This window comes from Larus michahellis, chromosome 3, assembly GCF_964199755.1.
Source record: "Larus michahellis chromosome 3, bLarMic1.1, whole genome shotgun sequence".
Classification (NCBI taxonomy): domain Eukaryota; kingdom Metazoa; phylum Chordata; class Aves; order Charadriiformes; family Laridae; genus Larus; species Larus michahellis.
Window position 1 is genome coordinate 38206530 of NC_133898.1, and position 21288 is coordinate 38227817.

The 21288-nt window shown below is 42.4% G+C and overlaps 1 protein-coding gene across 3 annotated transcripts in view; it reads right to left on the minus strand.

Annotated features, from left to right (window-relative positions):
- GLP1R (glucagon like peptide 1 receptor) overlaps nucleotides 1-21288 on the minus strand; it is an 86423-nt gene that overhangs the window by 40562 nt on the left and 24573 nt on the right. For all 3 annotated transcript variants that reach the window (XM_074579715.1, XM_074579714.1, XM_074579713.1), the window contains exons 2-3: nucleotides 15319-15415; nucleotides 13914-14024 (exon numbers count right to left, since the gene is read on the minus strand). In XM_074579715.1, the coding sequence (XP_074435816.1) occupies nucleotides 13914-14024; nucleotides 15319-15388 (181 nt within the window). In that variant the 5' untranslated portion in view covers nucleotides 15389-15415. The remainder of the gene's footprint in view (nucleotides 1-13913; nucleotides 14025-15318; nucleotides 15416-21288) is intronic.

Sequence of the window (21288 nt, forward strand, 5' to 3'; positions counted from 1 at the left end):
TGCAAACCTAGCAGCTACAAAGTACAAGCTCTTACAAATATTAAAAAGAGTACCAAGTGCTTTTTATTATGGAAAACATCATCTTTTCTGTCAATAATTACTGGAAACCACTAAAGCTGCAGATTTAGGTCTGGTTTACCTTTCAATTACACAGCCAATCTTTATACCAATCTCTGATTCTTACCCTCCATTCCAAAGTTGGGACCTACCCCAATCTAAAAATCAGGGAGTCTTGCACCATTCTATCGGTAATCTTCCACAAGTTTTCTATTCCATTTTTGTTTCCACTCAATTTTCATTGCTTGAAAGGTATTTGGATGAACATACCATCCTTTTGACTTCAAATTTTCTTTTCCTGCCAAGGTGCAATCCTTCCTTGAATAGCCACTGCCAACCCTACCCTCACATTTCTCAAAAGTTAGAGGCCCACTGTCATTTATCAGCCACACAAACGCAATCTTTTCCACATTTTTACCCATGCTTTCATTCTGTTTAAAGGAAATTGTTGATGCCCCGCTTCATTAAGCTCCAGGACAATTATCAGGCAGGTTTTGCATGTGGAAGCCAGTTTTTTTTGCTTTCAGAGGAAATATGCTGATGAGCACTTGATCCTTTTCTTGCTTAATTTGTTTCTGCTCATTTCAATTGTCAAAAAGTAAATTAGTTCCAGAAAGGTCAGAAGAGTCTGTCCAGGTGCCAACCACTGCTATCATTATTATTGTCATTGAACTAGTCATTTACCCAGGTTCTCTCATAAACATGTTGCCCAGAAAAACTTTGTTCTTATTCAAACTAAATTTAAAGCAATGTACGGGAATCCTAATAGTTAACATTTGGAGCATGTTTGAGGAGGATTAGGCATACTTTCAAAATTCATAGCAGGGACCTGGGTCTCTCAGGGAAAATCTAGTCTATTACAGAAAACTTTCAAGGGGAAAGTTACCATCAGAACAGGTGAGTGGAGAAGGGTAATACTGCAACAAAAATAAAACTGTGTACATGATTAACAAATACAATCCTTGTAGAAGTTAGCACGTTTTCAAGATACATCTGCATTTGTGAAATGGGCGTGAAAGGGAGGATGTCCTATAATTAAACTACTTACAATCTTTAAAGTCAGTCTACACTTTTTTTGCATGACTACTCTGTCAAATGAAAATATTATTAAAAAAAATAATCAAACACAGAGCTAATAACTTCAAAAGGCAAAGAGTGTGATTCACCTTTACAGAAAGTATGTACTTTTTTAGATATATAAGATTGAGTTGTATCTTCACCCAAATTCAACTGAGAATCTTGGGAGAAAGAAGCAACCTTTAAGCTCCGTATTGCAAAGTGTATTTGTTATGCGAGAGAACACACGTAGGTTGGATATGAGAGGAGCGTTTCCCGTCACACAAAGGGGAACTGCCAGGGATTCCTGAAGAAGTGTACTGCAGGTCATATGGCTCTTCTAGCAAGTTGGTCTCCACCTCTGCAGTTTTAAGATCAGGCATTCATGATTTATCTCATCTTTGGGACTTGGAAAGAGAAAATCAATACTTTACTAATTGGCAACATTTAAGTAAGCCAGAAAGATAATAAGCTGTTTTCAACAAGGTATTTAATTATGTAGCACACAAAAGTACTATGTTTATTCAGGCCCCTAATTAGTTCAATTTACTCTTTGTCCACTGTAATTAAAAACTGCAAGTTCTTAGGTGCAAGTAACATGAAGAAAGGTTTGAGGTTCCTCCATTTCACAGAGTATACTGCTACCACAAAGAAATAAAAGTGGGTAGATAATACGTACTTCAGTTATGCAAGACCTGTAATGAGAGCATAGATGAAGTTTAAGGTAATTGGTGAGCTCAAACATGTTTGTTGGAAGCTAAGCTACCTGCTAGACTAGCATGGGCAAGGCACAGAGGTAGTCCAGTAGCTTCTTTGCAGCTGGGTGTAACGGTGTTTATTTCTCACTTAAATGTCTTATTCAGTCAGATCAGCTGGAGGCAACTTCTTGAGCTGCCACAGCACCAGGCTCAGCTCTGTCTCTACAGAGACGTGCCTCGGTATCCTTGACACTACATCTCAAGGAATTATTTTTTACAAAACAAACACACTATACAGTTATAGCTGAAAAATTGCTGGGAAACACAGAGTCTTGCCAACTACTCTAACTCTCACAGACGCAGTCACAGCAAACTGATATCCTAAAGCAAGGCCATCCAGCTTTTATGCTATGCCTAGCAACGCAGAAAAGTAAATTCTTCCTAGAGGGCCTCAGGTGACCAGATCTGCACCTGATCGAGCAAAACGCAGCCGCTCCCATCACCTATACACAGAATTGCCTAGGTTGGAAGGGACCTTTCAGATCATCGGGTACAACCATCAACTTAACACTGACAAAAACCATCACTAAACGATATCGCTAAGCACTACGTCTATCCATCTTTTAAATACCTCCAGGGATGCACCTCAATATCTGGCCACGTGCAAAGTTTCCTTCTGTTCCTATCAGGATGAGGAATGCCCATGTCCTGGCTGCAGCAGAGTCGGAGCATACAGATTTCACTGTCCCTAAAGGAAATCACAGGTCTCACCCCAGCTGAAAGTTCATAAGCCACTGCTCTGTTGCATGTGCCTCGATCTGAAGTTAACCAGCAATTTATTTAAAAATACATTTTATTAGTTTAAACAAATAGAACTGATAAAATGGAGAATGGCATTGCCACATGGCCCACAGTAGATGCACATTAATATCTATCTGTTAATGATTTTTTAAAATTATTTCTTCCAACAATCCCTATATCTACCCTTGAGATGAGCAGCATATGTTCTAGAGTTCTCTGGTGTACTACCAGATGGAAACTAACAGACAGAGGCAGAGATGAACTTGAAAGACTCGAGGGTTTTATTTATTTATTTATTTTTAAGCAAACCGAGATTGCCAATTAGTTTGAGACAGCTTTTAGTGCAAGGAAGTATAAATTTTGGATTGCTTATGGGTTAGCAAATGCAAAGCAACATCTTTTTCACTGAAAAGAAGGTCACACCCCTTTCCAGCATTATGGAGAGCTTTCTGTAAACTTGGTTTTATTAGAGCAAAGAAGGGAAGAAATGTAATAAATGTCTAATCATCTTCACTGTATCCAATATTTGAAGTGAAATTTATTTTCTTGCATGTTAAAAGACAAACAGGTAGTTTAGCCATATGCTCATGTAGCCATCTGCTAACTACCTTGGTTTTAAAAAGATCTCAAACTATGGAACTGGATGATTAAACAAAAAGTGAGAGAGATTAAACCGGACAAGATTTAATCTTGTCCCCCGAACCAAACGTTCCAAAACTCACACAAATGTCTGGTTCCTCAGCTGTAGGGCTTTCTGCAGACCCCTCTAGAAAGCAACATATGTTGGTTCCTTTGGTGTGCCTTGCACAGGCGGCAGTAGAGTTTCACCACCCCAGCATCGCTACCCATAGAAGGTCTCGCAAACAAAATTGAGCGTCGTCGTTCTGTTTCTGCTTTTTGCTTGTGGCACTCTGTCCCCAGACTCCCTCCCACTCCGAGCCTGAACAGTGCCCAAACACAGGCAACCCTGGGGAAAGGGAAGAGGACCAGGACACAGTGGTTTTAATCCTGCAGCACAGCAGATGCCCCAGGAGTGCAGACACTTGGACATCAGCCCTCCACAACCACATTTGATGGCGGGATGCAGTGGGGAAGGCACTGAATCACTTTTAGGAAAAAGCTGGCTCCAGAAGCTTTTCCAGAGGCCCACACACGGTGCGCCCAGGAGACTGGTCGGACCACATTGCTCATGGGACAACATTTGAGCAAGACTTACAGATAGATGAAGTCAGCCACAGGACTCCCCTAACCCCAAACCAGTGCTTACCACCAACCTGCTCCCTCCTGACACTGCTGCCTGCCCAGTCCATGAGCATTCTGCTGTGGAGAGAGCATTACACTACGGGACATCCCCACCACCAGTCAATGACCCAAAAATCCCTGCTGAGGCAGAAGTCTACTTGTAATCCTCTCTCACCTAGGTGCAATATGGCATCTCACAGACCCAAAGCACTTGTGGCAACACCTTGGCAAACATGACAAGGCTCTCTTTTCCTTTTTCTGCCCTCCTCCTTGGTGGGCACAACCACTACAGGTGAATCTCTCAGATCCCAAAGTCCATTTCAACACTTATGTTTGTGCTGCTTGTGTAGCAGGGAATGGGATCTGCAGTATTGCCGTGCGTGATGCCATTACAACTGTGTAAGTCTATAACCACAGCCTTCGGGGAGGGGAAGACGCCACACAAGGGGCAAGAGTCAAGGCTTGCTGCATTCATGATGTAAACAGTAGCCTGGACTAAGCTAGACACTAATGCAGGGTGGGGACCGTGCAGACAATTTCCATCATCTCTGTTGCACCACAAGAAGGTCTGCCTACATCTCATAACCCTAGGGGAATTGCTTTTAAAAAGCATAACGTTCTCATGGTCAGACCAGTAACCTCCGGTGCTTGGCAGTTCCCAGGCAAATGCCCCATTTCCATCCAAAGCCTCATGCGGAGCCCACACTTACCTAAAGACACAGCAGGAAACGCAGTTCTGTCACCAGAGAGGGAATGGAGAGTGCTAGAAAAAGGGTTTCAAACGTAGGTTACAGCAGAGGGAAATGGGAAACAGCTGACCCGGATGTGTCCTTGCACCTAAAGGCACTCTGGTGCCGAAACCCAGTCTCCAGCTTCTGCATTACCACATCCCCACAAGAAGCTCAGTTCATGCAGTCTCTGTGACTGGCAAAACTATTGCGTGAAGTACAGCTGTGGTCCCAGATCTCCACAACACCCCCTTCGCTTTACTAGATTTAATCAGACTCTGACTGCACCTCTAGTAGCCAGAGGCAGCCACAAGGTTACTATCAAAGATCATCTGATATTACTGCTGGGTTATTCTGCCACTGGAGAGGCTTTCAGGTCTTTCACGTCACAGGCTGAAAAGCTATGTTGTTTTCAGGGGTCCCCAGGCTGTACTTTGCCTGGTCTTCTGGGATAACAAAGGACCAGGTGTCACCACTGCAGTATATAGTGTAGTAAAGAGAGGATAATACAGAAAATAAAATGAATTATAGGAGACGAGTGATTCAAGCAAAGGTGAATGACAACGGAAGTTATTAGTTAAACAAAGGAAAGGATTTTAAACTAGGAGAAAGGTGGATCTAGAGAGCATGGGGAATTACAAAGCATTGAGGCCTCACAGTCAACAGCAGTTAAAGGCATACAAACCATCCAGCCCTTTACCTGGCACAAGAAACATCCTGGATTTAACAAGAGCTTGGTAGTTCAGTCCTCCTCCAATGGCCCGTGTATGGTCACATTGGAAGAATTCAAAGTAATACAGACAAGCCATCAGGCCTTATGTCTCCATCCAGGACTGAAGAGAATCCTACGCACACATAGAGCACAGCATCTGGTTTAGTTTTTTTCCAAAGAAACAGACCCCCAAACTGCTCAAACTAGCTCAGTCACAGCAAATAGGACAACCAGGGGCTTGCTTCAAAATTCACTACAGTGCCAGAGCAAGATACCAACACAGACACAGACCAGCAGTCTTCCGATACAGTTATCAGACACCTCAAAACCAGAGACAGGTCCTAAGCTGAAACAAAAGCATTCAAAGAGATTAGAAGATTTTGAGTGGAGATCTGAATAACAGCCACATCTGTGTTAACCCAAGTTTGCAGCCAGCCTTTGTGCAGCCCAGTACGTATAGGAGCAACTGATGTGTCTCCTGTTCACATAACTCGCCTGAAACTAGTACCCCTGGAAGGTTTTTTAATTAAAAAGGATTTAATGCTATTAAACAATAAAATATCAGAACCCCAGAGGGGGCATAATTGCAAGATGAAGTGTGTAGCTCCATGGTTTCCAAATCCACATGGTGTTATTGGCAGCTGGCCTTCAATTATAAGAAGGTAACAAGAAAAAGCACACAGCCACTGACAGTGAGGCGACGTGCCCGCCGTCCCTTAAAGGAATACTGCTCCCCTCGGAGGTTTCTGCGCTGATTGGACTTTGGAGACAGCCGCTGCCCAAGTATAACTCATGGTAGTCTCACTAACTACAATGTCAATAGCAAAATGTGCAAAGTTTACCCAGTATTGACCTCAGTGCTACCAGAAACTGAGTAGGCTTTCCAGGTTTCCACTAAGGGCAAGATTTGGCCCAAGACATGAGACACATATGGGAAACAAGAGCTTCAACTCAGGCAGCCAGAAGTACATGAAATTTGCCTTCAACAAGCTTTGGCCATGGTCCAAAAAATCTGTGCTAGAAGCTTCACAGAACAAATCCCTCTAGCAATAACCTCCCTCCCCTCCTGCTACTTCAGCATCTCCCCATAAGGCCCTGCCCAACAGTGGGAGCACAAACAGAAGCAAAACAAAGACCTGGAGTGAAGTAGCTCATACAGGTTTGAAATTGCTGCAGTTTGCTGTTTTGACGACGTATAAGCAAGCTACTAGAAGTACAAATACAACCTTTCCTTACCAAAAGGAAAGGGGGGGAGCGCAGGGAGGTGGGTAAGCAAGGCATGGCATAAACTAAGCATGCATTTTTTTGGGTAATTAAGACATTTTCACTTCATATTTTCAAAGCACTTCAAAACACCCCTTTGAAACACAAGAAGTCTTCCCAAAGAGAAGGTTTATGAATTATACCTAATAATCCTGAAGAGAATGCTTTGTTTGACCAAAATTTGATTTCCCCTCCACCTTGTTTGCCCCTTTGCCACGGCTTCTCATTGTCCCAAAGGGCTTCCACACCACATGCACAAAGCTGTTTTATACAGCACCAGAGGGACGCAGAACTCCTACCACCCAGTTACAGCCCAGCAGTGACTGGGGTCCTTATTTTCAGTGACACCAAACCCCTGCACTGTGCTGTAAGACACATTAGCCACCTATTTCTCATTCTAGTGACAATTGTTTAACCTGCATTGAAGCAGAGGCTACTCTAAACCTCAGCTGCTTTGGCTTCAGTGTGATACCAAGTACCCAAATATGTATAATATCCTTATTTCATGATTTCTTGGTGAGTTAGGGCAGTTTCATAGAATACCATGGTGACCAATGTAGTTGAAATAGATACACGCTAACGCAGCTGCAGTCACGCCAATCAAGAAACTGATCTGCATGGAGTGGGGGGAAATACTCAAAGAAATTAAGAACTGCCCCAACATTTCAGTTGGTTGAAGTTCCCAACCTATTTTGCTGCACAGCTACGCAAATGCTTATTTAGCAATTAGGTGGGAAAAGGCAGCAGTGAAGTGCCACTGAAGAAACATGTAATAAACCAACCTTTGGGCCACATCCCAAAAGGGCACTGACAACTCAACGCCCAGTACTTCAGTGTGAGCAATAAAATAAAATTCCTCTAGATATTCAGTTTCAGTTTACTTGGCTGTCACAAAGCCAGTCTGTAGCAGTACAGGGAATACATGGTTTTGAGCATAAAATCTTGGTCCAATGTTCAGTCTTTTTTCTAACCAATTACCACAGACACATTCCCAGCTTTCAGACTGTCCATCCTTGCAGACAGCGTGCCAATACTGAGTTTGGCAGGGATGCTTACACACAGACTAAGTAACACAAAAAGAAAAAGTCTCAGACTCAGCATTTTTAAAGAGATCTGACCACACGCAGGACAATATTGATTGTCTCTGCTGTTCTTTATAGGCCACCTTATCAAGTGGCACTTTCAAAAAGGGCAGAAGACAAATGTTGTCATCACAAGGTGAGTGATGCTGCAAGACAAAAGCCTTGCAACTGCACCCATTGCTTAGCACAAGAGACCTGCAGGCTCATCCTCCATGGATTTGTCTTGTGAAAGACTGGTCTTGAGTCTCTCTACGCACACAAGTCTGGATAGACAGTGCTGAGGAAGCCAGTTCTATGCTCAAGTTATTCAATGAGCAGATTCCCATCTCCCCACAGTTGCTCTTGTACCTTGAGAGAAAGGAACAATCTGAAGACCTGGAGAAAGCATTACTGCTGAGCCCACACCCACAATGCAGGCAACGATTCCAAAGCTGCCACACTGAGGAGGCAAGAAGAAAGTGACACCTCAGTGAGCACTTCTGCAGCAGCAAGCAGAGACAAGAACCTCCTAACATCATGTGGGGCTGGACTAGTTGCACAGCACATACCTGCTGAGCAGGTAAGAAGTTCTCCATATCATTTTCAGCTTGCCAGTCTGCTAGGCAACCTGCTGAGCTACATCTGCTGTTGAGACTTGCAGAAGGACAGGCTCAAGACTGACAGCTGCTAGCACAAGAAGACTGGGACACAAACAAGAATAAAAGCTGTTAAAGTATAAGGTTTGCAAAACCTGTAATTGGTCAAGGAATGCTTCAGCATTACAAACTCTTCCCATACAAATTATTTTCCCTATCTCCTATTCTGGCTGACACCAATGGAAATTTGTAACATCTGACACTAACTAGTTACTGAGGCTTATAATGTTAAAAAAATTAACAGAAACAGAGAATCACAAAACAGCAAGGACTGGAAAGGGGCTCTGGAGATTTTCTAGTGGAAAAGTTCCTGCTCAGAGCAGGGTGAACTAGGGAAAGTTGCTCAGGTCCATGTCCAGTCAAGCTTTGACCATCATCTTCAAGGACAGAGACTCCAAAACCTCTCTGGGTCACCTGTTCCAGGTTTGACCAACCTGATGCTCAAAGGAAATTTCCTGTATTTCCATTTGTGACAATACGCATTGATAAGATCCCCCTGAGTCCTCCCTTCTCCAGGCTGAAGAAAGCCAGCTCTCAGCCTCATCTCATGAGGGACGCTCCCAACCATTAACAATCTTCATGATCATTTGCTGGACTTGCTATATCATGTCCATATGTGTCTCATACTGGGGAGCACAGAACCGGACAGAGCATTCCAGATGTGCCTCAACCCCCAGAGTAAAGGGAAAGGATCATTCCCCTCAAGCTGCCAGTGACACTCTCCCTAATACAGCCCAGAAGGTTGTTGGTGTTCTTCGCCTCAAGGCCACATTGCTGCTCCTGCTGAGCTTGGTGTCCACCAGGACCTCCAGAGCCTTTTCTGCCAAGCTGCCGTCCAGACAGTCAGTACTGGTGCATGCAGCTATCCCTGGACAGGACTCTGCATTTCCTTTTGCAGAACTTCACAGGATTCCTGTCGGCCCATTTCTTCAGCCTCTCAAGGTCCTTCTGAATGGCAGCACAATCATGTGGTATACCAGCCACTCCTCCCAGTTTTGTTATGGTCTGCAAACTTGCTGAAGGTACGCTCAAGTCCCATCATCCAGATCATTAATAAAGACGTTAAACAGTATTTGTCCTACTACCAGTCCCTGGGTACACCACTAGGGACTGATTTCCCATTGGACTTTGTGCTACTGACCACAACCCTATATGTCCAGCAGCTCAGTCAGTATTCAGTTTATCTCATGTTCATTTGTCTAATCCAGACTTTATCAGTTTTTCAATGAGGATGTTATGGGAGACAATGTCAAAAGGCTTTCTAGAGTCAAGATAAACAACATCCACTTCTATCCTCTTATCCACCGAGCTACTCATCTCATCATAGAAGGCTATCAGGTTCGTCAAGTATGATTTCACCTTCACAAATCCATGCTGACTGCTCCCAATCATCTCCTTGTTCTTTATGTGTTTGGAAACAGTTTCCAGGATTATTTGCTCCATCACCTCCACGGGGACTTACACAAGGCCAATCACCTATAGTTCCCCAGATTCTCCTCCTTGTGCTTCTGGAAGACAGTGGTGGTGGAATTGCTTTCTTCCAGTCCTCAGGAATCTCCCTCAATTGCCATGACCTTTCAAAGATAATAAAGAGTAACCTCATAATGGCATCAACCAGTTCATTCAGCACTTATTAGTGCACGCCACAAAGTCCCACAGACTCGTGTATGTCCTGTTTAAGTGTTCCATAATCTGATCCTTCTCCACCAAGGGTAAGTATTCCTTGCTTGAGATTTTATCACTTTTCTCAGGGGCTCAGGATTGCTGAAGGCGTTTTACCAGTAAAGGCCATAGTGAAGAAGGCAGCAAGTACCTCAGTTATTTCCCCATCCTTTGTCACAAGATTTTTCTCATATCTGTTTAGAAGCCCTTTTTGTTGCCCTTAAATCACTTGTCAGATTCTGGGTAGGCTTTGGCTTTACAAATCCTATCCTTGAATGATCAGCATTTCTATATGCCTCCTGGCTCACCTGTCCCTGCTTCCAACGGAAATGGGCAGGTCATAAAGACACTTGCACTCAACGCTTGTTCCATTTTAGTACCCCATCACGAGCAGTATTCAGTTTCAAGTGTTTCAATTTATTCCCTAGGGAACTTCTGGGGGTATGAAGTTGCCCAGCAAACTTTTCACTTGAAAACCTGACCCCTAATCAAGGGAACAGTAGTCTTAAATGAGTAAGCTTGGCTGAGCATTTCATACTTAATGATGACCTTCACTAAACATTTTTTGAAGGTACTTCCCAAACAAGGTCTCATCTTTTCATTTTCTCCATTTTCATCAAGTGAAGAGATGGAAGCCTTGCAGTGCTAGAATCTGTTTCAAGTTCCAAGTAGGGGGCTAAACAAGAACAAGTAATAAGCATGCTTTAGTGATTACTGTAAATCACAGGGTATCCAATTCCCTATTGCTGTAGATCTTCCATTAAAAAGATGTTACCTCTCCATTGTGGCAGCCCATTAGCATTCACTTTGAACATGACTCCACAAGACATCACAAAATAGTGTCAGGTAATTCAGGCTCCTAAATTGCGTACCTGGCACCAATACAAACTTCTTGTTTTATATTAGACAACGAAAGGCCTCCTTGTTCCATTCTTGTTCCTCACTGATAAAACAGAAACTGAAGTATATGCACAGTATGCACAACAAGGGAACACGTCCAGAGGTCTAATGCCTTTCTGAAGTAATTTTGCAATCCTCCCTAGCAAGGGGTTATACAAAATGCTGTTATTCTTTTCACTGAAACAAACACTGTTTTCAGGATAATTAATTTCATAAAAAACTTATTTCCAAAAGTATGAAAGATATTGCGCATTCCAATAATTTATTAATCTGCAGTACTGTGTTAAACCTTGGCTCTCTCCAGCGACGATATTTCAAGAGCAGTTGGAAGTCAAATAACTGTGTCCAGGGTCTTAAAGATTGCAAGTAAACAGGTTTAGAGGAAAGAAGTTTAATCCTGTGAAGAGTTTTTAGATACCCAGAAAGATTAGCATCACTGAAAAAATTCTGCAGCATTCAATAGTTTTGTGTCAATTAATTATGAGGTAAATATTAAATTTCATACATTTATAAAAGCTTGTTTATCCATTTTAAAAATATAATATCTTGATTAATAAACTGAAGAGGATTATCAAACAGCGTTTTAGTTTAAGAGGTTATCAAATTGGCAGCTACTACCAAGGCAGCTGAGATAATGCAAAAGTTGTGCAGAGGTTAGAAATATGGACACAGTAGTATAATATTCACCCAGTAGAATACAGGGTAATACATCAGGGGAGGGGGAGGTGGGGAAGTCACCCCAACATCAATGTTCATCACAAACAAGACAGGAATAAAACTGCCAAGGCACGCAGGTCACTTCAGAAGGCAGGCAAGGCAGAAGAGGTAACCAAGTGGCAGCAGGACCCCAGGGGCAGAAAGAATGGAGCAGATGATCTCTCCCAACACAGCACGCATGTCCCTAACCACTAAGTACACCGTAATGTTGGTTCCCATCTTTTCCCTTGAAACCCTAGTACAGAAGATGCACCAAGTTAAAGTGAAAATAGCAATCCAGACTTGGCAATCTTGTTTTAGAGACTCACCTCTGAGACGAGCTTAAAGCTAGCCAGACAGTGAAAGCGTTGTGATAGCTGACCTGACATTTCCCCACACACCCCATTACCAAATTTGTACATTTCCAAGCATCTCTCCCACTCAACAGTAAGCGCTATAAAGTGCCACAGCAGGTTACCAAGTGTCCTGGCTGTCTGTGTCTAGGTGCTGGCAGGGGAGGACGGCAGGGGAGCACGGCAGGAGAGCCTCTGTGAGGAGACGCTGGAGCTGCCCCATGCTGGACACAGATGGTTCCAACAGATCTACCGCAGGGCGCGGCTGACAGCCGAGATGGTGCCGCCTCAGGGGAAATGTATGTAAGAAAGGGCCAAATGCTGCCCAGCAGTGAGGGAGGGTGGGGGGTGCGTGGAGAAAGTGTGAGAAACAGCCCTGTGAGCACTGAGGTCAGAGGAGATGGAGGGGAGGAGTTGCTGCAGGCACCAGGGAAGAGACTTCCTTGCAGCCCCTGGAGATACTGTGCTGGATGTGATGAGTTGACCGTGGCCAGCTGCCAAATGCCCACCCAGCCACTCCCCCTCCTCCAAAGGATGGGGGAGAAAATAAGGTGGAAAAGCTCGTTGGGCAAGATGAAGACAGTAACCAGGAGCGGTAACAGGCAAAACCGGTACTGGATGTTGCCAGAGGAGGGAATAATTGTGGGGAATCTTTTGTGGTTGTGAAGCGGTGAAGGGACAAAGGGTGGAGTTTTACTGTGTAAATTGTCTGCTTTTGTCAGTGTTGTGATGACATTTTGATTTTGGTGTGAGCATTTCTCAAACCCCCCACCACCCCTTCAAGATGATGACAGTTTAATAAGAAAAGCAAACGCTGCGTGTGTAAAGCAAAGTAAAATAAGGAATTTATTCACTGCCTCCCATCAGCAGGCAGATGCTCAGCCACTTCTTGGAAAGCAGGGCTTCCGCACGCGTAATCATTACTCCCAAATTCCTGCAGACCCCCAGCCTACCAGCCTTAAGCAAGGCATGGGTTGGCGAGAGCTTTGATACCATGCAAGCACTGTTCAGCAACAGCCAAACCACTGGTGTATTATCAACACTTCTAGCCAGAAATACAAAGAACAGCACCATACAGGCTGCTATGAAGAAAGTCGCCCCCACCCCAGCCAGACCTGGTACAATCTCCACTCCTTATGCCATACCATTTACATCATGCCCAGGTCCCATATTATCCAGTACATCTAAGTGTCCTCTGACCATCCCATCCCTTTTCTTTCTCATTCCTGAAATCCCTTCGTACCAACACTTAAACTATATTTACATCCAGCAGTCAGATTTTATACATCCTTGCTAACCAGTATCCTCTGTCCCTTAACAGGGACCAAAGCCAATTTGCCACACCAAGGTAGCTAATTAATAAACTGTTTTGTTTAGACTTCAAAACTTAGAAAGGTCTTCACAAAGAAGCAGCCGTACAAGTCACTGGTTTCAAAGACAGAATACTAGGCGAAGCGAATTAATACACATTACCTTCAAGTGGCATCAAGTGTACGTGTACATAAGGGTGTAAAATCTAAAGGTGACATTCAGTCCTTCAGAGAAGAAGTCTTTGCAACCACTGACAAGGCCTTCATCCTGCAGCATTCTGAGAAATAAGTTTATCTCGGGAAGCAGCACAAACCTCTCTCACTTTAGACCTTTTTGTCTTTATCTACCACAGAACGACCTACCATCTAGCTTTGCTACTTTTATCTTAGTTTTCAAACTAAACCATTATTATTGTTAGATAGTCTTCAACAAGCACCACAGTACTATTTTATTAAGTCACCACTACTCAAGCAGCAAAAACAGGCGAGAGCACAAAAATACAAGTTAAACACGACCCTTAAGAACAGTCTCTTCTCTCATTTTCATTTTCTCTTGCTAAACAAAGATAAAGAGTGTATCATATTGAGCCTCATTCCTACTTTTATCTGCAGAGAACTGACTGCACTCATAGCCAGTTAAGCAAATTTTATCCTTGCTAAGACTGTGCAAGGAAACCAAGGTTAGTTTAAAGCTGTGCCTGTAAGGAAAGGTTCTCACCTGCATTAGCCCAGGGGAGATACCAGGGGCAGCTGACATTGACATAGGTGCCGGGCAGTCCATCCGGCCAGCAGGCGTAGTTGTCAAATGTTCTGTTGCAAAACTTGCCTTCTGCAGAGAGATGGAAGGGAGGGTCATGCCACTGCCTTGTATTAATACTGCAAGGAGGAAAAGACTGAAGAGCAGAAGATAAAAGGAAATGCGGACACATGCATTTAAGCCATAACAGCATTATGCAACTATACTTCGATGTGGAGTTAAACAAAATTTATTTTTCCAAAAGAGTTTATTCCCCACACAACAAGAAACTGTTGTTTCAGTCGGAAACTAAAGAACAGATTAGGGTCTTTGACTAAATCAAGGGACAAGAAAGGTACATCAATACTGATCCATTCCAATCTTTTCTCTTTTACACTCTTATGTGTCTCACTTTAAATTAAAATCATTTTTGCTATGAATACCATAGATAATAATTCCTGAGAATGGTTCACAGTCATGCAGTTCGAAAGTCTAGCCTAATATATAGATCCATCAGCAAAATACCTACACACAACCATAACTTTGCATTACAGCTTAATCAACATGAGAATACTTCAACTTCAGATTTATTAAACTGTCATTCTTAGAGGGCAGCACTCAACCACTCAACAGGATAATGGAGCGGAGGGAGATGAATGTTTCCCTGCCGTTGTTGTCATCAGCTACTGCTCTCGCTCTGCCGTAATAACGTACCTAAGAGAAGGATAATTAACCGTTTTGAGATAATTCTTCACAGATACAACTCAGACCCATCTTATCTTTCTCACTGTGTCACAAAGCCACTGAAGCATAAGAGAGGCCGTACTGTGTCCAGTTGTGAGCATCATTCACAAGTCACCAGTGTCCTCTAAACACCATGATGCTGGCACATCGCAGCTGCTCTCAGCACATTACAGCAGCCCAACTGCTAAGACAAGCTGCATTCTCATTTTCACTTAGGCACTTTTTTTTTTTAAAGACATTCCAGCATTTTACAACACTCAAAATAATTTATAAGCTTTAAGGCCCACAAACTGCTAGGTCAATATGAACAGCATGGCCCCACATTCCCTAACACCTGTGTGATCTTCTCAACCCTGACCCCTAAAAAAGCTTCAGGGGAATTGCATTAGTGTGCTGCCGTAATGTGCTACAGCCACCACTTAGCACTGCAAAACACTCTGGAACTAAATACTAACATCTTTACAATGAGATTATTCTATAAAATGCTTCCTCAGCAGCAGGAAAAGCCCCACAGAGAGCAGGTGGAAGCAAATGGACTGGAAAGCAAACTGGAGAAGTATTTTCAAGTTCATAATCACTCCTTTGCTACTGTTATAATGCATTTTAAAAATTAATACATCCTATTCCGACCAAGCAGGCTTACCTGCCGCAATGGGGGGTGCCTCATACAAATATTTCAGACACTGGAGCTGATACTCCTTCCACTTCTGCATAACCCCTGAGAGGGACCCGTCTGAACTCTGAAAGATAAATCATGAGTCTCAGAAATTGCAGGGATTTAAACTGTGTATTTTTCATGCAGACTGAGTGGGGTGGGCGTGAAAACGACTACCACAAGCCAAAATAGCATTGCTTATCGTAAAGGGTACAAGACGCTGCTATGCGTTTGCCTCATTGCATCCAAAGAAATCCTTTTCTGTTTGTACCACGAGGAACTCAGAAAAACCTCACAAACAACTATACCGTGTCCTCACTGAAACCCAAACCAAGCTAGCCCTGCTCTCTTGAATATGCCCCAATTCTATGATTTATTACCTCATGAAAATACGGGGACAGCAGAAAGTCCGTTTAGGAGAGGTTTTCTTTCCAACAGCAGTATTTCTGCTATCCCATAAATGAGAGCAAGTTAATTCACTGTATTCAGTGGATATTCCCCAAGCAGTCTTCCAGAAGGTGGATGAATGCTTTTCCAGCTCGGCTTTTCTTCCATAAACAACAGCTTTTCCCTGCATCCAGCATATTTTCCCCCAAAACCGCAGAAAGAGCAGGGACCTCCTTTCTTGCACAGTTTGACAGGCTGCGGGTTCCACCATCAGCTACCTCGAGTACTGAGCAGGGGGCAGGGGAAAAGCACGCACAAACTCTGACTGAGCACAAAGAAAATTAGCTGTTATTAAACTGCAAACTTCAGCGCTGGCTGCTCGCGCAACCCTAGCGGATGCCCCACCTGGCTCACAGAGGCCCAGCTTACTCAGAGCATCTAAGCAAAGAGGCGTCAGGCCTTCTCTCCCCTCTCCGCACTGGTATAAAATGAATTACGAATGTCAGGACTAGCAGGCTGTAAGCGATCAATAACGCAGCTAACTCGGCATTCTTTTCCCAGAAAAAAGGCCCAGCGTGGATGTCTCAGAGGTACAATCAACAGCATGAACCTAACGGCACAACACACTAACGCCGAGTGGAGGAAAATTCATTTAATCCTAGCTGTCGATCAGTTTATTAAGTGAAGCATGAGGGTTAACAATCCTTGTAATTTTACCCTTGCAGCTTCAACTGCTAGTTTTTATTTACCACTTGGTGCTTCTAAACCTTTTTCAGATTGTTAGAGGAAAGCAGGGCACGTAAAGGATTGTTTTAAAACAAGGAAGTCATTTTAAACCTATACTGCACTTCAGGAGAGCCGATCTCAATGCTTTCCACTACAATCAACGTGACTAAAATTCAGACACCAGGGGAATCTCCTTGGTATAAGAGAACAGAAGTAGAACTGGTATTTAGGGACTACAGACCTCTCAAGTCCTTTTCTCTTGCGTCCTTCTGATTTAAAAAGTGTTTGAAAAAAACCACACCACCATATGTGTCATGCTTCTGCCTGGATTAAGCAACTACATTTAATTACAAAGATTCTCTCTTACACATGATGAGAAGTATAACATCTAGTAGATGCATGTAAATATAGGCAGTTATTCTTGAAACACAACACAGGTAACTGAACTGTAGCTGGGGCCTCATGGCCATAGTTTTAGAAGAATCCATCCAGCTCTCCCTGAAGTCAAAACAAGCACAAGCCTGTGGATCTTTGAAACTCTGACCCTTGTCTGCCTGATTTAAATCATCTTATCTATGCCAATAAATGCGGCCAAAGCCTGTCTATGCTAAAGTCCCTAGTGTAAAATGAGTGCATCCTACTGATTTTTAACTCCATGGGCCTATGGAAACACACAAACCTGTAGCATAGTGGTGTATGCTCAACATACTTGAAGAAGAAAGAAAACACGATCACCTAGATTAGGTCTACAGGGGTGTAGAGATACAACATAACCAGCAACTCTAAAACTAGTATGCCATCTACAGATCTGTGCAGGCTGAATGAGGATGGATGACCGGAGTACAGGGAGAGGGAACAACTTCCAAACCTAAGTTTCTCTCAGGCAGTCTTTAAACAGTGACTTTCAGGTTATGCATTGTCCAAAAGGTCTTCATTTTACAAGTGTGGTTATTGAAGTTTTACAGGACTGTTTCACCACCCTCTCATCACCAGGTTAACACTTTAATAAATGAACTAAAGGGAAATTTTTCAGGATGAACTCTTAAATTATTGATTCAGAATAATTTCAGAAGCTACTAAGTATCACGCATCTTCCCAAGAAGTAACTATTGATCATGCATGCAGATGATCATATCATGTTAATCCAAATTCAGCTTTTAAAATCATTACAAGATAAAGATGCATACAGAGTTTCATTTAGAAACAAGACTCTGCCTTTTAAAATACCCTGAAAATATCCTAAAACTGTTTGCACTAAGAAAATTAGCTCTTTTGGAGTCAGCAAGTCTTGAAGTATTTTCTTCTAAATCAATTTTTCATCTACTGCCTTCATGAATGCAGGAACAACCAGCTTTAATTACAGCTTCAGAAAAAGCAAGCCTCTATCCCTCTATTTAATGAAAAAGTTGAAACATTCTACTTATATTGGTTTCTCATAATGTGAGAAGACAACTCTAACCAGGAGATTAGCAAACTATAAGAGTAAAATAATTAGACATGCCTTTTTGTGGAGATGACTGTTTTGGTAGACAGTTTTCTATTATCTGTAGTCTGTTACAATAAGACAATCAAATATAAATCCCAAGACTACATTATTTGTTCTCTCTATGCCTCAGTTTACTCTGGTTCAGCTAAATACCATGTTTTATATCAGACAAATTGCCTTAAATTTTATTTTAATATATACTAATCCTCATTTCCCAGAGATTTTGGCCTACATGAACAAGAATCACAAGTTATACAGTGCCATAGATTTATAATGTAAGTAGTTATTCGAATAAGAAATACTGTGCTTTCTTGAAAAGTGATTCAATCCCTTCTGCAGCATCGAAGAACTAAACACACATATACAAGGAGAAGGTTCCAGTACACAAAATTTGGGGCAAATTCCAACAGTTGAAATAGCTTTATTAAACACAGGACTATATTTTTGTTGCTAAAGGCACTGGTCCTTGCATTTTAGTTGTGGGTTTGGTTGTTCTGGCGTGCGTGCTGCGTCGCCTCACCCGCCCCGCATTCCCCCTCCAAGTTATACTCAACCACAGAAGGAAAAACAGTAGTAGTTTTGCTGTGGCAAAACTGTATCACAGAAGAATAGTGGAGGAGAACAGGATGGAAACATGGCTGACTGGTTAAGGTGGAGGAGTCAAAAGGTAAGAATGGATGAAGGACATTAAGGAGGTGAGTAATGGTGCAGCCTAAGTAGCAAAAAAAGAATGCAGAAAAATTAAGACAGGCAAGAGCACTTTAAATATTGGAGCCTTTCAGTGTACGTATATAATTCAGAGTAATTAATCTCTAGTGACAAATTTAGCTCATTCAACAGTCTGAAGACAGAATTCCTTAACGCCTTTATAGGAAAGCCTCTTTCTATAGCCATCGTTTGTCTTCATAGACACTACTGTAAAAGGAAGCATTTTAATCCCTTTTCCACATCTATGAAACTATTCCTGCTGTGACAAAACCTTCCAACCCAAACTACTCTATGATTCTACAAAAAACGGCACCCACACAGATCCAAGGTGATCGATGCTACAAAAGCACCGTTCTAATACAGTGAAATCTGAGTGCAGGGGGCTGAGACCAGACAAAATGCAGCACAAAATGGCACTGTTCAGAGTGGAAGAGAATTCTCAGAGGTTCAGAAGCAGCTGATGACTCCTGGGGTTATCTTCTTCCCTCTTCTCCCATCACCATATAAAAGGTCTTACACGCAACAGAATGAGAAATTCCTCCTTATGTTTGTATTTCTTATGTCTCTGATTGTCTGCGTTTAAATGGGACCACTTAACGTTACAGCTTTTTCACACTTTTAACATTTCAGGATAATAAGCAAGGCTTCAACTTGCTGCTAAAGGCTCATATGTAATGATTACAACCACTGGGACCTCCAAAATGCTAATCTTAAGTCTTCAAAAGCAAAAGCTAGGCAACCTGGCATTGAACCATACTTTGGTATGGCCTTGGTATTTTTCCCCTCAAATAGTAACAATGACATATCTACCTCGTGAGAGGAAGATTCAGATTACATTTACTGCCTTTTATCTCAGAAGCATCAGTGAGTGACTTTTAAACTTTACTGCCCTTTTTGAAAACTCAAATATGACACGTTATTTCAAGGCTCTTCTGGTTAGGATCGGCACAGCAACTAAGTCAAAGGCAGGTGAAGACTGCACGTTCCTAGCTTTACGCTCATTCTGACTTGACTTTTTTTCCCCCGTGTAATATGGATCTTATTAAATCATCTGTCATGTCCGCATAAATTATAGGCCTGCATCAATAAAAGCCAACACAGAGTAGAACTAAACTGGCCACCCTAACAGGTTTATTCAATTCACAGCACGGATTATAAGCTTGAATTTACAAGACAGGTTTATCGTCAGCTTACAGCCCAAATGGGGTGGAGCACAGCACTGCTACCCCAAAAGTTTTGCTGTGACCCAATATCACCTTGCATTTCTTGGGATGAGATTCCTCCTGTCCAAGAAAGATCAGTTTCCAGGTTTCAAACTTAAAGGAATTAATTTGTGTGGGGCTTAATAAATACAGTCACCTTCCTGAAAGCACTTTCCCACCTAACAAGATGCTTTGGCTTGCTTTGCTGTAGCACAGCACAACAGACCAAACCTATCTCCCCCTGCAATTTGTCATCACTTTTCTCCACTTCTGATTTGAAGTAAATACGAATGCATATGAATGGCAGAACGCTAATACTACCTCCCTAAGCCCATCAGTCAAAATCCAATTTCTTGGCAGTTACTATAAATTTGTCAAAAAAGTCTTGCAAACGTTGATGCTCCAACTACCACTTTGTAAGAACAGTTCTATTTCTGTAACTGTTTCAGAAAAAAAGCCCAACCCAAGACTAAACCAAAATATCCAACACTGAACTTCATATTAATATGGGGTCCTTTGACCCACTGTTCACCTCATGACAAAGTAATATGGTTGAGGATCAGTCCTTCAAGTACAACGCTTCGTGAAAACCAAAAATGATTCTGGAATTGTGTTAGCATGGGAGCAAGCTTTATTGCTCAAAATCTCCCTCCTCTCGCTCCCCCAAAGAGATGGGGCTTTAATCTAATTTTATAACTACTTAGTTCAACTTCTGTGTAATGAGCTAATCTGAATCCATCATAGGCAACATCTCCAATAGTCCAGTTACTGTCCTTTAAGCACTGAAGGTATGTCAAAGGAGGAGATACATCAAAAATGACAGTGCTGTCTCTACTATAGATAGGACAAAAGAAATATCATTAAAAGATACCTGAGCAATACCTTTTCCAGAGATCATAAAAGGAGATCATACTTTAGGACGTTTTGACCTCCCCCAGATTTTCGTATCTATTGCATTCTCTTCCCATATTACATTGCCCATATAGACTTCAATGTAGTCATCTGACATTATGCAAGACCTGTGAAGTAAAGTTGTCATTCTTGGTCCCTTCTGTAGGGCTGCTTGACTGATCAGGTGATATAATATTAATCATGCTTCCCAAGTCACATTTTACAAGGTACTCCGTCAGCAGTTGGGTCACTCTGGACAAATCCCTCACCCTTTAGAAAAAAAACAGGGGATCAAACCAACTTTTCTTTCAGAGAACTCTATTGCCAGCTTCTAGGAGATTTTCCTGTAAACACTTCTGTTCCTTAGTTACTAATGAACCAATGACTTCAGTAGCTCAAGAGCGCCAGAAAAAGAAACCTTTCAGCATCCTCCCTGCTAGTGAAAAGCAGCAAATGAGCTCCCACAAAAGCAGCTACTGGACTCAGTGAGAAACTCCCTGGCGACACCTGCCAGATGAGTTTTCTCAGCTGCAGCAGTTTAGCACTTGCAACAAGACC